Below are 17,542 nucleotides of genomic sequence, written 5' to 3' on the forward strand. Positions count from 1 at the left end.
TTGTTGTGATATTTTTGAGTTCTCTTTCAGTCATTTCTTTTGGTTATTTCTGGGGAATCATTTTCATGAGACACGTCTCTCTTGTGATCAAAGAACAGAGGTTATGAGTTAATTAACCTCAGGTTTGCTTGTTATTGCTGTTGGCCTGCACCTACTTCACTGCACATATTAATTTTAGGTGCTTACATTCTACACTGTACATCGCCATGGTTCTGTTTTTGCATACACAGATGTTGCTTACATTAAGCACTGCAGACTAACCAACTATCATGCATTTGCAAATCACTTTGCCTTCATTTGCCACTGATGTAGAGCAGTGCATCCTGTCATGCAATTAAAACCATTAGTTAAAATGGTCTACCATTGTAAAGCAACCAATCACAGCGCTGTTAAGATATAGATGGCCTCTGGATTCAATGTGAAAGCAGGTGTTTACTGAATTCATCGCACTGGCTGCTGCCACAGGCTCAGCAGTAGCTTCTTGTATCCCTGAATCACCTCTTTGCCTACTTTCAGCTCTGATCAGGCCCATAGTCACCTCGCTCAGGCTTAGGCTTGTAAATAACATCCTCATTAGGTAGTGGATTACAAACACATACTGAACACTCCTGGTTTAAATGACTGCAGGCCCTGTCACACAGATTAGAAAATCCTGCAGATGTAATGAAATTCTTCTTCCCCCAAATCTGACAGATAATACTGATCCTTGCCTGTTTTGTCTCTGCATTACAGGACTTTGTGTCACATTCAAGATTTCAGGTTTGAAATAATTTTGCCTATGACTAAGGACTGTTGAGTGGGATTCATAAACAACACTCATTACCTCAATTTATAATCACTATGGTTTTTTAAGAGATGTTTGTCCAGTGCCACATCATAAATACCTACAGCGAGTCAATTAGCAAATAGAAAAGGTGATTCAGATTATCATATGGATGATTTTTAAGATTTTTCTAGCACTACAAACAGAGCATTGTTTCAAAATGATGCTCATTTGAACGTGAACACCAAAACATTTAATGAGAATCCAGTGTTAGTGGTGCATTCATCATCAGTGAAGCATCATCCGTATGCACATAATGACACTGAAGTTTTCAGTGGCTCCTTTGTGTCACTTGAGAGCAGCTTTTAATATTCAGAAGTTAAGGTTTAACAGTTTCTGGCCACAATCTGTGTGCAAGATTTAAATTCAAACCGACTGAGCGTGATTGCCCACCAACAAAAAAACAAAACAAAACAGACTTGAACTATTCAGCTACAACCAGCCTGTAATACAGAAAAATCAGACCAGAAGAGTTTACACTGTTTTTCAGTCCAATGGTTGCTTGATTTTTCGCAAACAGCTGTTCAATGTTGTGCCGCACACTTTGCTTCTACAATTGAATCCAATATTTATCCTTTTTTTTTTTTTTTTTTTTTACAGTTTTTACAGTCCTTTCAGTGCAGTGATGGAGGACCTGGGTGCATCTTTAAACAGTCACACAACAATGAAGAGACAAATCCAAGCAAAGGGCAGAGCAGGATTACACAGTACGTTTCTTTGCTATTCAAAATGCAACTTAAGAAGAGAAACAGACTGCACCTTTCTAGAGTAATGCGTTTTTAATTCAGTTTTAATTTTAATTCTGTTCTATTCGTTTATATATATTTATTAATAAAGATCAGTCTCATATCCTTGTAAAAACCTAAAAATGTTTTCTTAGTTCTTAGTAGAGTTGCACCGTCAAACACCAGCAAAGTGCAGTTGCACAAGTCAACTGGTGATCTTTTGACCATAACTGACAGCACTGATAACATTTTGTAACTAATGTAGCACTTAAGTAAATCAGCAACTGAGGATACATCTGTTAATTCTTGATATGAGGGGTTCTTGCTGTCCAGATGGCAGTTATAATATAGACAAATATTAGAAAATGATTTCCACTGTACTCTATCAACACCAGCACACATGAAATGCATGATTAACCCACAGTCTAAGACTTTGTTTGAGAAATGATGGCTTTCTTGAAACATTTTTTCTGCACTGCTAAGCTGAAAAAAATGACTGCCGAATCTCACTCTCACAACAGCGAAGCTAATTAAAAACCAATGTACTTGGCAGAATGCGGGCATCATTCTTGCTTTTCCAGTTAGCTCTTGACACTGATAAATTCCGACAATTTCCCCATGACTGATTAAGTAGTTGTTCTCTGATACTGCACGACTTCTTTGACAGATCTTGTCCTGAAAGGCACTTTTCCTTGTGCTTTTAGTGTTACAAATGCAACACAGTCAGGGCGGTGAAGAAAACAAGTGTAAATGTAATCTGTCACTGTACAACCAGCTGTTTGTTAATCTTACGGTTGCAGACCAGGGTGCTAGCTAGCCGGGGTCGGCATGTCCCCTAGTTTCTCTCATTTCTCTGGGAGATTACAGTATTATGGTCTTCATTTATATAATCCTGTCAATGGGATACAGCCCCCTCTCAGCACTCCCCCCAAAATGAAGTTCATAGTGACTGCAGCATGTAATCAGTTAGGATACAGTAGCTCAACAGCTTATAAGATTTATGTTGTGTTGCAAGAAGGTCGTGGACCTTATGCTGCAATTCATTATACAAGTATTGTGTCTTTCTCTAGGATTTTGACCCCTGCGAGAGAAACTCTTATACTATATGGATGTCCACTCCTCAGTTCTGCATTCAGGGGTCCATGACAGAAGTCACTAAAGTGCCACTATTCTTATTTACATAAAATATGATGTGTTCTTAAACTAAATGAGAAGGAATCTGAAAGCTAATTGACATATCTGTCTATAATCTAGTGTTCACTGAGGTGAAGGCCAATATCATCATATCAAGGATTTTTGTTTTTATATTGTACTGATGTTCCAACAATTGGATTTTGTACTTTTTTGGACAACTCATGTTTGTCTAAAAATGAAAGTGGATACGGAAAAGTTATTTTAGCAACCACAATCCTGTAATCCTGCTTGTTTAACAAGACCTACAAGATAACGGCTGTGTCTGTGGCACTAAAAGAACTGGTCAGTCCAGTCAGCTCCATGAGTACCATATTGCATCATGTCAATTTTATTAGCATAGCTTCAGCAAATTAAATTCCAGATGTTTTAATTTCTAATCCTTGTTTTCCTCCTCACCTCCTTTTTCCTAATCCTTGCTACCTAAGTACCGAGTAGTTTGTTTGTCAGAGGATAATGACTGGAATCAGAGAGAAAAGTAGGTAAAAGGGACATACGTAAACCCTTAAAATAATTTAACTAATTTAAATAAAGGACTACTTATGTTATTGACAGTAACCTCAGCCAATTCATACTGTCAATGTTTCATTTTGATTAAAAAAAAATATTTCAATGAAAAAAATGAGGGAGGTGGAGAGAAATGACAGAACAAAGTGAGAGATCAGCCAGATTTTTGGTAAAAAAGGAAATATAGGCTCTGACACAGAAGATATATCAAGACAGAGACAGAGTTCAAGGGAGCTTTGCATTAATCTCACGTTGTAATGACAGTTTAAGGTTTTGGTATTCTGATGAATTCCAGGATTGGGCTTAAACTGCTTTCATTTTGTTTGCTGGTCTTTAATCTTCTAACCCTGCGTTCTTAATCAGAACTCAGAGCAGGTTTTTAATCTCGCATGAATGAGGCCGAGGATTACGGGCCTCTGACCTTGCCATGCCGCACAGCTGCTTCCTCCTCAAATCAAGTTTCTCTTCCTGTGTAGCTTGGAAAAGAGGATAATCTTACTTTTTGCGCTACAATGCTCTAAAATCCAAACTCTGCATAAAAGACACAAACACCGGGGAAGAATCCTAATTTTTGAGAAGGAATTTCAGAAATGCGCCCAATTCATAATGCTTTGGTATTTGAAGGTGATGCCAGTTTTGACAAGTATCAACGTGAGGATTTTCTACAGAAGTGTGTCATGACAGCACAGGGAGATGATATCTTATCTCTGTGGCATTATCATCATCTAATCCTTTTGACTTTTAGATGCAACACCACTTGTTGAGTTTAGTCGCAGCTTTGTGTGTCAGTGTGTGTGAGCCGACTTCTCAAAGACAGGTGCGAGTTTTATTAGGCGTTTCACAGTTGCTGTTTAATTACCGCTTTAACCTTGAGGATTGTTTGGAGGAAAACACAATGCGACTAATTTTTCTTTCATTGTCGCCAAGTGCTCCAGTAGCTTTTTTAAAGGGCGCAAAACAACAACGGAAACCACTGCTCAACCTCAGAGAAGCAGGAAATTCATGTGAGAAGACAAAAACATCTTGACAAAGTAGCTTCTTCAATTTGAAAGGGCCTTCCGACAATGTTCTACTGTTTCTTTAACTAAGTCTAAAACAAGATCCTCACTTCTCTGACATAAGAGGGAGCATTCAGACCAGTGTCAGTTCAAATCACAGCTCTGTGGACTCTGTTCATCCAACTTTGCTTTTACAGATCAAGAATGTATCACAGTATTGGATTTGATGAAGTTACAGTGCCATTCATTTTACACACACACACACACACACACACACACACATATTAAACTGGTTGTTTACAAGAATAAGAAGCAGTTTGTAATTATCTTGGTGTACCTTATGCTTTGAGCTGAGACGACTTACATGTGCTATAAACAATGTGAAGTCTGCATAAGAACCAGGTTATTGCTACTGTTGAACTGAAGAGGATGATGCAGATTATTTCACTTAAAGGTCTTTGAAGAACAGCCTAACACATGTCAGGCTAGTAGCTAAAGATGGGGTCTTCAGAACCTCTTCTTTCCTGTATATGTGATTTATTTCATACTTCTTTGTGCTATGCTTCACCACGAATGTCTTACCTACTCCACCTATTGGTACCAAAAGTGTCTGCAGCAATGTAGGAATACACATATAGACATGTCGATCTAGGCCATTTAAAAGTGAGGTATATCAGCTGCTTTTTTGACATTTGTGCGAAGACAATGAACGGTAAAACTGCAGTTAATTTCTTGGGGTTTCTGTTTATGTGTAGGGCAATACAACAGAACAGGTGGCTTACTTTCCTTGTTCTTTCTACAGGTGGCTCAGGTTATGTGTAGAACTGGTTTAATGACTGAAAAAAAATCTCTCTTGTGCTCAATCTGCAGCCGACTAAAGACGAATATGCTCATTTGTGAAAAATAAAGTCCAGTCCATGACATGCTTTGCTTCTAAAAAAATGAAAGCGACATATGAGGCTGCACCAATAAGTTTATTCAAATGAAAATCCCAATCATTTATAATTTAGGAAATGCAAAGTATTACACTTTGTATTTTATTTTTCACTGATTTACAATTAAAAGTCTGGAACAAGGTTTGACTTGGTTTCACTCCCTTGGAAGGGCCTCTTCCCTGCATGTACAGCATACTGAGTCTTGCTTTTATCTGTGGAGTCTCTGGGTACCTTCACTCTTTACATAGCCATCTATCATAGCCATCATGTCTTTAATTTCAACCTTAAGTAAGTCCAGGCTTTAGTCTTCCTAATGATACTGTGGAGTACTGCATATCTAATAAATTCATAGATAACTGTTCAGTTCCAACTGTTGAATATTAGCAGTAGTATTACTCAACATAATTGTGGCACAAGTAGAACCAGCTTCCTGTTCCTCATTTCAAGCTCAGGCCCAACTTTCTTCCTGAATATCATTTTAGTTTTTTTGTGTCCTTTGTTGACTGAACAGTTTGAGATCAGCCATAATCCACGTTGTTTCAAGTTTCTTACTGGAATTTATGGCCCAAAGTTTTCAAAAGTTTTGTAACTTCAACACTTGAGGTAGAAGGAACTGTCATAGTGTCAGTCAATTAAGGGTCAGCATAGCTTGTGAGGTAAATAGAGTTGTACTTCCATCTACTGGCCAAACTGTGGTACTGAGCATCAATAGAGGGCTTATTCCCACTTCCTGTTAGTTGAAATAAAACAGTGAATGTCAAAATGTTGTTTATTTAAATCTGTAATACATGAAAGCATTTAATAAGAAACACTCAACATGAAAACAGACCTAAATGTATGAGAATGCCATCAATATGGGCTCTGGGTTAATGTGCAACAGTGCTTGAGTCAAGAAAATATTGTACAAAGATTGCCTTTCTTCTTCTTTCTGTATTCATGCTATACTACTGCATAAGGCACGTTTTGCATCAAATAACATAATCTCTTTTGTTCGTTTGAAAAACTTTGAGAAACGTTCATTCAAACTATGCACTGGCATTTAAATAATGCTGTTGAGAATTCATGTTAGCAGTAACAATTCCTTGTAATCTACAGTAAAAAGCTGTGTTAGTGCTGTGCATATTTAATCAAAGAATCAGCATAGTGGTGGAACAATACAGTATAAATCAAGATTACAATGACTGACAACTCAGCCTAAAATAAGAGAAGTATCTTATTTTCAGAACTGTGGGTATATGTGTGTGTAAGGACGAGAGTGGGTTGGTGTGCATTGCAAATTATTTCAGCCAAAAAGGTCAGGTTATGAGTTTCCCTGAGAAAAGAAATTTAAGAAATGTCCTCCAAATTTACAAATGGGAACATTTTGGAATTACCTGAAAATTTTCTGCATTTTCAAAATGATGAATACTGGATTCTGTGTTTACTACAGTGAAATACATTTTAGAAATACAGCACAGGAAATATGACATTTAGCCATGTCACTTTAAGATACTGATATCAGACAGAAAATCATTCAGTGAAAGACTTAGGGAAGTATATCTATCCCAAAACGGGATTATAGTATAGTGTTCATGTCCAGACATGCGTTGAGCAGAGATGCGGGATCAGGGCAGCTCTGTGGAGAACCAGCCTCCTCTGTCTGTGTGCCGGCCTCTGGTGCAGCAGTTTGAACTGAGCCTGCAGGCGGCTTTCTTGGGTCACACTCTGAAGAACAACTTACCATTTCAATGGTGATGTTGGACTCCTCGTCTTTACCCACAAGGCTGGTGGAAGAGATGGGTAAGTCTGGTGAGGAGAGCTTGGCAAGAAGCTGCCAATGGTCCTGATCAGAGCCAGACTCGATGCTGACACTCTTACATAACCCGCACAGACTCTGCCGTGTCTCCTCCAGGTTTTGCACCAGCTCGGCTTGCTCCTCCAGCAGCCGTTCTTTCTCACTTTTCTGGAAAGAGAATGACAGCAAAGCTCATTCACTTCCTGGACTCCTTTTCATGGTATACATCTTTTTAGGACAAAAACTCACAACTGAAAAGAAGATAAAGGGTCACTCAAAGGAGCTTAGCAAATATTTAGTCATTAGTCTTTATTGTTTTTTCTTAGCTTCTTCAATCATGCTTCTTACCCTTTTATTTCTGGTCCAGTCTGTTCAATCTGTAAACCTAAATCTACCATTCACCTGTCTACAGGTGAATTTACACCAAAGTCATTTAAACGAGGAAGGGGGTGAGATGTATTCACTTGAGGTTAAAAGTGATTTGTGGTGCCCATTTTGGTCTGATATTCTAAAACAACCCTCATTTTGTTATAAACAAGAGATGAACGAGGGGTTGGGGCTGTGCCAGAAACTTTTTAGAAGATGAAAGTGCTTCATCCACCTTGCTGTAGTTCACACTGATCACCACTAGATGGCAATAAAGGTTTCCAAGTCAAATAAATTCAATCATCTGTTTACAACATGTTGAGAATACTGGACAACAAAGGCAACTTACTAATTTTTTGATTTCACATTCTAGCAGGTGTATGCTGTCTAGTTTCCTCTTTCGGCAGCGCTGTGCAGCAACGCGGTTTTTACTTCGTCGGCGGACGTCATGGACAAACTCCAGCTGATCTTGGGTCAGGTGATGGTGTCTCAGAAGCTGCTGGAAGGCACTCCGGCTCAGCGCTGTGATCTGCTCCACTGGGAATGGGAGCTGAATCTGTAGATCACAGGGTTTAGGGGTTAGATTATTTTCCGTAACATCTTCACCTATCAATAACCAAACATTAGCTGTGTATCACAATGACCTCTGCAGCTCTTTTGTTGTTGGCCTCAGTATCTCCATCTGTGTCCAGATCTGAGTCATCCCCAGAGTTGAGTGAGGAAGACATGTAGGGGCTCTTCTCTGATTGGGACAGGCTGTCAGTGCGTGGAGCTGGGTCATCACCTGTCTCAAGCTCCTTGAGGAAGGGACAGTCCGCTACACTGGAGCTCAGATCCAGCTGCTTAAGCCAATGAAAGTCTGATGCTTTTCCCAGATTATTTTGGTCCATGGGATCCAGGGGGAGTGGTTGAGCCTGAGATGGGCATAGGTCAGACCAAAATCCCTTTGCCAGATGTTCAGCCACCTCCCTCTCCACGCTGCTCCTCTCCCCAAATCCCTCTTCATGGCTTAGAACAGTTAGTGTAGGGTCTGAGAGATCACCTGCCATCCTCTGTTCAAGGCCAACCTCACTCTGCTCTAATAACTCACTGCAATCTCCCGCCCCTGATGTGTTGAGTGGACATGAACGGGGGTTACAGTTGGTTTCAGCACCAAGCGTCTCAACAGTCTGTTTAACATTGCTGCCTGCTGGCTCAATGAGTTCTGGCGGATTCACATCCCCTGGGGTTGACAGCTCACAGGGTAAGCCACAGTCTGCCAAACTCAACTCACTTTGATTGCACACATCTCCTATCTCTAAAATGTCTCTTCCACAGAACTGAGAGGGGTGGTCTGCTTTGTCAGATTCTGGGCATGGCAAAGACAGCATGGGGCAAACACCATTTGCTGATAACTCCAGAGATAAGGGGGCCATTTGCGGTCCGCAGTTCTGCAAACAGAAGCGTTCTTCCCCGCTATTCGTTTGACCCTGTGTGCTCTGAGGACACTGTGATGGGAAGTCAGTTCGTTGATCACCACTTGAAGGCACTGAGCTGTGTGACTCAAATGATTTTGGTTGGCTGCTCTCTACACTGGAGCCAAAGCTGGCACTGCGATCCTGGCTCCGACAACAGGCTCTCTGCCTGACCTCCTGTGACGTTCTTTTGCCTTCAGAAAACTTTGGAATGAGGAAATCAAAGCATGCTGACTCCAAGTTATGAAATCCTAAAAACTCAGCACTGCGGTGAATGGCATGAATATTTTCTTTGGTGAATGGCAGCTTTGACGTGTAGGCAAATTGAAGCAAAGGTTCAAACCCTTCAACGGTCACCTGCGGGGAAAAGAGGTACAGTAAACTGTTGAGGTACAATAAAACTCACACCACAATAAATTACTACAATATGACCATAATATAAAGGTGACCAGTCAACAAAGGAAAATATGATATCCAGATCTATAACACTGTCCTGAAAGTTATCACCAGTAGCTTCAAAACATTGCTATTGTAAGACGTAAGAAGTGGAGCAGTGCATAAGCACAAGGCAAAGTACTATTGTTTCAGGCCTGTATCAGTAAGTCATAGCTCGTCAAAGGCTAATGTGAAGAGATTGTTTTTTAGCTTTCTTTAAAAAATATCTAGCAAGGTGGCTTCCCTTCTATCTATAGCTTATGTGTTCCAGAGCTTTGGATGATTGACAAAGGCTGCATCGCCAATTTTCTTTCGGCTGTTACTGGGAACCTCCAATAAACCAGCAGCAGATGATTGCAGTGTTCTTGAAGGCAAATGATAAACAAGGGATTTAGCCATGTAGCTTGGTAATAGTCCATTAAGGGCTTTGTATGCAAAGAGGAACCAATGTGTGCAGTGTCTGCATTTCACATGGCAAATCGTGAAAAAAAGCTTTCTGGTCAAATTTAGTCTTGTTCAAAAACTTCTTGGTGGCTAGTCTTGCACATATACTCCACATGTGTAAATATTGCAGCTTTAATGTTAAATTTTAGCCATTCATCGACGAGCTCCCTTCTTTTAGGATACAGAAAGTGCATTATTAATCTAAATTTACTGGTGACATGATAAGTGTGCTCAAGTAAAGAGCTGCCTTATTTCCTACTTTGATCACTCATAAATTTGAAATACAGTAACTGAATTCAATAGTGACACATATTCGTAATTATGTAATCAATCCAAAAATCATTGGAACTATTTTATTGGTAACAGAATTGTAACTAACAATACATTCATGCACAGGCCAAATATTTTGAAGTGTCAGTTTTTCTTCCCCAAAAACCCTTAAGATGAACAGCAGGACACCAACCTCATCAGACAAGGTGATGATGGGATTCTGTCTGGTGACATTGGTAACCCTGCTGTGAAAGTATTCGCTGCAGGAAGCCAAGACAGAGCAATGGGCCCGAAAACTCCTGTTTTCCACCACCACCGTCACATCACACAGGACGTCCTGCTGCCTCTGGTCATTCAGGCACTGGAGAACATGGGCGCTGTGCACTGCAGACTGAAAAGTAAACACTGACATGCGAGGAGCTTGGAGCGACATGGTTCTGAGAAGCTCAGCCTGTGTGACAGAGTGAAAAAAAGCATGACAGTATATTGTCAAAGAAGAATAAGCCAAAAACGCATCATGATCACAATAGTTTGTCAAAATAAATCACACCAACTGATTGAAAAATAAGTACTTTTTTACACAGTGGACTGATAATGAATAGTTTCTGTCTTACTTTACTCCTCTATGACAGTGGATTTAACTAAATATCTTCTGGTTTTGTATTGCTGGTATGTTGAAACAAGACATTTGAAGGCCTCACTCTGGATTTGCGATGGCAATTTTTTGCAGATTTTCCAGACCAAATGACTTATCAATACCATAATCTCTAGACGAATCGACAATGAAGTAATCAATAATTTGTTACAGCCTAAGTGGAGTTTCTGTTTAACAGGAGGTACAATGTTGCAGTGCTATGTAACACATCATATCTGGCCATCAAGCACATTTTTATATTGTTAGAATAATTTCAAGTAAGTCATCTGAGATGGTTCTTCTTAGCATTACTGAAATACCTCAAAACACAAAAGAAGGGATTACGTAAAACTACTGCAAATGTACCTATTTTACTGTATTTATCCTCAGAAACTTTAAGCTACTTAGGTGATATTAATGTTGTGGGATGCAGCTAGATAGACAGGACTGTCAAATAACCTGTCCTTATGCAACACTCACGACTATATCTTCTCACTAAAGGTAATTAGTGGTAAAGAGTTAGCAACATGCATAAAATGTAATCTCAAAATTATAGTATAATATTGTTACTGATTATTTGCTCCATTGCTTCTGTCTGACTTCAATAAAAAAAGAAATACGTACAGTACAGTCATTCATGTTAACAACAAGTCACTGAGTAGGACGAAGGATGAAAGAGACAGCTGACTGACAACATTTAATTAGCTAGCTCACAGTTACTCGGGTAGATAGCGCTTTAACTTTGGCAGCAAGTTGAAAATGCTGATTCATGTTTATCCAAGTTTCCCAACCGGGCCTGGCGGTGGCGTAACCGAAAGAAAAACATCTTAATTTCGGTCAAGGAAGTCACGGTACTGAAGATTGACAACATTTTATTTAGACATTAATGTAACGTTAATGGTCAACGTTATCCAAACGGAAAAGCTTTAAGCTAGGCCATACTGTTAACGTTAGCTATGACCGTTCCGAGCGAACACGTCGTCCTGCTGTTTGCTGCAATCTAAAACTTTAAAAAACAGTAGCCTTTCTTTTTAATATTCATTTTATAAGGCCAAAGGTTCACTGACCTGCTATGTCAGCTTGATAACACTGCCATTGGTAAATTTTGAGTAGACGGTTCTGGCCATCCGGTGCCTGACTTTCCCCTCATCATGTGACAAACTGCTTGTACTTACTGCGCATGCTCAGTGAAAGTCAGAAAGCCAGCACACACGACAGGAGAAACACTGCTCATTCTGAATCATTTCATTACATGACATTGATAAAAATAGACATATAAATAGTTTTTACAAATTACTTTTCTCAACTTTAATTAATCCTGAAATTGTTTTTTGTTGTATATACAAACCCAATATCACAATCTGTCCATCTTGACTTTCCATCTTCACACCATGCCCTATTCAAATTAGTGTGAGGAACTTACAGCTGTTCTGTTTGATACTTGAAACACACTTGAAAACACTGTCAAAATGTCCCTTCTGTATGAGCAATATAGTTTCATCACAGCCCAGTTTGAGTCAATGCCCAAATGGGCCAAGGTTGGTCAACTCTTTGAGATGCATTATACAGTGGAGCTGAAGCAACAGCAGCAGCAGGTTGGTTTGTTTGGATTTCCTGAGTAGTGAGTATGGTTCCATTAGAGGATTCTTTCATAGAAGAGGAGGTAGGCTTGGCAACTCTGGACTTTACTCTCGCTCACAGGCTGGACGCTTGTATCGCTGATATGGAACCAGGATCCTCTGGGTGGCCCTGCATCTCCTAAAAGGAAGCAATGAGTTAGTGGAGATACTTAAAATATTAAGACCAAGTTTTTATTTTATTGATTGTCATGCCTGAGTACACCTACCTTCAGCTGCAAATCCGTTGGATGAGGGTTTAGGGCACTCAGGTCGGACTTTCACATAGGCTGTGTAATGACCTGACCTCATTGTTCCACTGTGCTCTACAATACCGTACAAACTGTACAAAATCTGAGTATCTCCCTCTGTCAGGTTCTGTTTGGAAAGACCTTCTCGTTAGTGCTCAGGCTACAACAAAAAAAATGATCCATTCACAAATAAGTCCACATGACTAATGACATTTAATAAAAGTTAATTTAAGATATTAATCCTAGTAATTACCTTGCATTTAACCCCACAAAAGGGAGCTAGATCCAGTATCAGGGGGAACTGGACATGTCGGTTCACTTTACAAATACTGTATCCATTCTAGAGGAAAACAAGAAAAGTGATCTAATTAAAATTCCATTAAAAAGTGTTTCAATGCCTTACAAAAGACAAAAAAAATATCAAAATAAAACAACATTTCATGCTCTTTAAATAGCTGCTTCACAGCTGTGAAAACAGCTTGGCTGACAGTCAACTGGATCCGAAGTGTAAAAATGATCAAATTTTCTTCAACTGTTTTACCTGTTGAAACCTCTTCAAATGAAGGGTAAGTACTGGTGGGGGAGATGAAATCAGCATTTGCTTCAAGGCATCAGTGTAGATATTCTTCTTGGATCCTAAAGAAAGCACAAATAAAGATGATGTATTTAATTGATCTCCAAATGGAAAAAAAGAGGTGCTTAGTGGAAAAGAAGCAGCAAAACATTAGAAAAAAGACCAAAGATACACGATTTAATCGGCTTCTTGCCTTGTTGGAATTAGCGGATTTATAATGTTGTATTGCAAAATGTAGACACACATGTTGAGTCTGTACAATATCAAGAACAAAAGCACATCAACAATAGGTAAAATATGATGATGGAGAGAACTTCCCACATACCTCCAGCTTTGTCTGTGTTTGGCTGCCGTTTAGTGCAGGTGACACAAAGGAGGCTGTTGTTCTGCGTGAGGGTTTCCACTTCTGTGAACTGAAAAAGGCATGACTGCACTGAACACTCCTGTTTCTCAGGGGCTGTCCTGTTTGCCAGTGTGTGGAAGGCCAGCTCTGGGTCCTGATTCACTACAGTGTACTCTTTAGCCTCTGACGGCTCATCTTCATTCTCCATGACTTGATTCACAGCATTAGGGTCTTCTATGAAGGCATCGTCCAGGGTTACTTTCTCCATTTCACTCACCAGCTGTGTGTCTTCTTCTCCTTCCTCATCCACGTCAGATGCTTTGTCATCGTCTCTGATGCTGTCCTTGGAGTGCTGCTCCTCTGACAAGATGGTAAAACGGTTGCTGACCGATGACGTAGCCGATGAGTCACAGTCAATCACTGAATCCTCGTCTTCTTCTTCTTTTTTATCCTGGAGTGCGTCAAGGTTCTTCAAGTTCTGTTCAGACACACTTATTTGTGCAGGATTTCCTTCACTCACTGAGGCTTCTTCGTGAATTTCATTCTCAGCATCTTCACCGTCCTTTGCATCTGCAGTAGGATCCGTCTGTTGGCTCTCTGTGTGGCTTGAAGATGTGAGACTGTCTAAAGTGACTCTGCCCTCAAGCTTCTGCTGCCTCTTTTGATGCTGTCGGCCAAGACCCCGGAAACAATACATTTATTATACTATTTAATTTATTCTGCACAATGATTGAACACCCATCCATCAAAAAAGTGAATTAAGGTAAAATAAATAAACTTCCTCTATATACATTCAGTTCACCTTTGCTTGCTTCTTTGCCTGCTTCTTTGCTTTCTTCTGCTGGTACTTGCTGCCAGCCATGGAGGGAATGTCATCATTTCCATTGGTCAAAGCAGGGCTGTTTCTGCCATCCTGGCTCGACCCACTGGTGTTATGAACTGCTTTCTTCTGGTTCTTCTTTCTGTATGCCTGTAAGATGTTGTCACAAGAAGGCACACGCATGTAGCACAAATAAAGCATGAACAAATAATAATAATAATAAACAAAACAAAACAAAAACACTAATAAGGGTTTTACCTCATCAGCAACAGGAAGGGAAAGATCTAGAAACATCTCTGTGACTACAGACACCTGTAAGCGCAAAGTAGAGGCCATTTACCTTGACATCAACATGAAACTGACAGATCATCTTAAATGTTTGACAACAATACATACCGTTTTACACTGCTGACACATAATAGTGCTGGTCATTTCCCCACCAAAAATGTGGTCAACAAAGTTTTTTGGAAATCCATTTTTCTCATACTCTGAAATGAGAACTTCATTGTCAGATGGCCATATCTAAATATAAGGTTTGCCAAGATTATAAACTATAATAGGATGCAACAGTTTCATTTATAGCCCAGTTACCTTTACCTTTACCTTTAACTAGTGTTTTCAGCTGTTCCCCATCTGTGCTTTTTCTAGATTCTTTCAATGCCTCCATGATCCCTGAGCTTACTCTCTGTAGAGACAAACACAATCATTAATTGTGAATGATAAAAATAACCTTTTGATAAACCAGAAAAGGAGATCTTGGAGATATAAGATGTACAACACTTTCACAGAATCTCAATCATTTCAGCCTCTTCAAAATGATTGCGTTCTTATAAAACCTCTTCTCTGCAAAGGAGCTTTCTAGGAAAGCAAATCTCTAAGGTCATTAAATAAGAAGGGGGAAAAAAGCTATTTAACAATGATTCTTTGCATTTCACACATAACATGTCATTAATTTGTATCCAAATTAGAGTCCGAATGACTTGCTGCCAATGGGCCAGAAATAAGAAATCTACTCAAAGTGCACAGTGCAATAAATTGTTCAGCTGGCTGTTCTGGTGTCAATAAAGTTTACTGCCACACAACATTAGCCACCTGCAGGGGTAGAGTGTTCTTTTCAAGTGTAAATCCTTCACCACTGGGATATACTTTATTCAGAGAGATTAGTTTAACACTGAATGTATACTTTGATCTCCTCAGCTCGCATCCCATCCAGAAGATAGCGCAGCAGCTCCTGACTATCTTGCTGCTGGAATCCTTTGAACCTGGCAGCCCTGCAGAAAGGAGACAAGAGAATGAAAAATGCTTAATGCAATGATGGTTGGAGTACATTTTGAGCACATCTTTAGGCTGAGTTTCAACTGAACTTGTGGTCACACTCACTTCTTACAAACTTGTGTGAACAACTCCCGTGGTGTTACCACACCCTTTGTGGATTCCTGGATCTCATTCAGTAGTTGACACATAGCCAAAGTAAGAGATCCAGGCTGGCCCAACTGCACTCCAATAGGCTCCTGCAATCATAATAAAAACAAGTTCTTAAGAAATAAATTGTGCATTTAAGGCAGGATAAGTCTACCATCTTTACAGTTAAAAGCAAACATTTAAAGAATAACGGCTACACACCAGATCTGAGGAGGCAACAGTTGTAATGTTAAGACTCATTTTCTCTTCTGTCACTTTGTTGAGAGTCTGTCTTAAGAGCTGTGTTTGAGAGAGATTCTGAAAAAGACAATGACAGCTATTAATAATAACTCTGTCATTTTAACTCAAGACTAGAATCCTATAAAGCACAATCTTACCTGAATGACTGCATTAAAGAAACATGTGTTTCCCAGGTTGCTCAACCCCTTTACTGAAACACCACCACTGTCTTCAGATGTGCCAGACTTTTGTGATTTTCCCACACTCTCTTTCTTGCCATTTTTCCTTTGGCGGTCCTTGTTTTCTTTGTTTTCTTTGTCCTCACTTTCCTCTGCTTTTACAGGCTCCGTCTTCTGTTCAACTTCCAACAAGTCGTCTTCCTCCTTCACTCCTAAATAACCGAATGGTTATAAAAACATGTAATTCCAACAATGCAATTTAACCCCCCCAAAAATCTATATACATTCATAGTGATGCTTAACTTTCCAATGGGACCTACTTTTCTGCGGCCTCTTTATTGAATCTGCAGAGGTTTGTTTTATTAGGTTGTTCACCAGCTGAGCCAAATGTCCAGTTCTGGAGTACTGGACTTCATCATCACATATGTAACACCTGCAAGTTTGGCAACATAGGAAGAAACTTCTCATTTCAAACACAATTTATGACCCCATGATTAACACACCACAACAACATACTCACCACACACTCCAGCTGTCCAAACTAATCACCAGGCAATGTGGATCTGACCGTGGAGTCTCATAATGTTTGATGGCGTGCTGGTTCTCAGAGTTTCGTCCACATCCCTTGTAGAAAAGATGCATATGGTCTTTTAGCAAAAAAAATCACTTCATCCACTGTCAAAATCTGAATAAATTGTTTGAATAAACTCACTCTATGGCCGCATTTCAAGCACATCCATACACCTGCTATTTGTTGCTCCACTTCAGAGTCCTGTTGCGGGGTGGTGCTGATATTTTCTTTATTTTCTTCATGCTTACAATCCTGACACCTCATCCAATCAGAATTCAGTTTCTTTAGAAGAGTTTGGTCTGTTCCCTTCTTTATATGTCTGCAAGATGGACCTAGGAGGATAAAAAAAAAAAAAAAAAATCCAAATAAAACACAAAGTGACTATCCACATGTTGTCATATGCCATGAAGATAATGATATATTCTTTACCTGTCAGGTCAGTGTCATCATCCTCTCTGGAGCTCTTGTCCTTGCCCCTTTTCTTTCCCATTTTTACCTAACGTTAAACACAGTTAGAGATGAATGGAAATCAGGCTCAGCAGTAATCTGAAGTAAGGTTAGCTTCGGCTAATAGCTACATGAGGTTAAATGTCGCTTAACACAATGCGGTGCCAGTACAGTCTATGCCAGTGGCAAACATAATGTAACATTTAACTCCATAACCTTCCCCGTGGTCCAATCAACTTACTGTCACAAACAGAGGCTACAATCTTCAGTTTTCAGTTTTGTTTACTTGGTGTGGATGAATTCACAAATCCAGACATAGTTCACTTTGTTTACTAACTGCAGCGGTAAATTACTAGACTTCATGTAAGAAAAGGGTCCTATAAAGTTTTAAATTCGAAAAAAAAACCACTACGCTGATTTGGCAGAAAAATCCCAGCTGACACATGGAGACAACAGAGGAACAGAATGCGTCGGTGTCGCTGTTTCTGCGGGTCTGTCCGTGTTTCCGGTGTGCGTCTCTTAAAACAGTCCGACTTCAAACAAA

At 39.7% G+C, this 17,542-nt stretch overlaps 2 protein-coding genes across 4 annotated transcripts; both read right to left on the reverse strand.

The window, feature by feature from the left end:
• Positions 1 to 5,199: 5,199 nt before the first annotated feature.
• On the reverse strand, positions 5,200 to 11,734 carry LOC121609341 (transcription regulator protein BACH1-like). Its single transcript, XM_041940938.1, has 5 exons — positions 11,624 to 11,734; positions 10,116 to 10,373; positions 7,964 to 9,130; positions 7,669 to 7,875; positions 5,200 to 7,121 (listed from the first exon to the last, which is right to left on the reverse strand). The coding sequence occupies exons 2-5, from the start codon at positions 10,353 to 10,355 to the stop codon at positions 6,735 to 6,737; spliced, it is 2,001 nt and encodes a 666-aa protein (XP_041796872.1). The 5' UTR covers positions 10,356 to 10,373; positions 11,624 to 11,734; the 3' UTR covers positions 5,200 to 6,734.
• Positions 11,735 to 12,174: 440 nt separating this feature from the next.
• On the reverse strand, positions 12,175 to 17,388 carry usp16 (ubiquitin specific peptidase 16). 3 transcript variants are annotated; one of them, XM_041940937.1, is made up of 18 exons: positions 17,240 to 17,388; positions 16,981 to 17,047; positions 16,693 to 16,883; positions 16,501 to 16,604; positions 16,301 to 16,413; positions 15,960 to 16,192; positions 15,784 to 15,879; positions 15,541 to 15,671; positions 15,344 to 15,431; positions 14,764 to 14,845; positions 14,557 to 14,648; positions 14,419 to 14,472; positions 14,143 to 14,310; positions 13,323 to 14,007; positions 12,965 to 13,059; positions 12,677 to 12,763; positions 12,403 to 12,550; positions 12,175 to 12,314 (listed from the first exon to the last, which is right to left on the reverse strand). In XM_041940937.1, exons 2-18 carry the CDS (start codon positions 17,039 to 17,041, stop codon positions 12,193 to 12,195), a joined length of 2,550 nt encoding a protein of 849 aa, XP_041796871.1. In that variant the 5' UTR covers positions 17,042 to 17,047; positions 17,240 to 17,388; the 3' UTR covers positions 12,175 to 12,192. The 3 variants fall into 3 exon arrangements, with proteins under 3 accessions (XP_041796871.1, XP_041796870.1, XP_041796869.1); XM_041940936.1 differs by having other exon boundaries at positions 14,758 to 14,845; XM_041940935.1 differs by having other exon boundaries at positions 14,752 to 14,845.
• Positions 17,389 to 17,542: the final 154 nt, after the last annotated feature.

This window comes from Chelmon rostratus, chromosome 7 (genome assembly GCF_017976325.1).
Source record: "Chelmon rostratus isolate fCheRos1 chromosome 7, fCheRos1.pri, whole genome shotgun sequence".
NCBI lineage: Eukaryota > Metazoa > Chordata > Actinopteri > Chaetodontiformes > Chaetodontidae > Chelmon > Chelmon rostratus.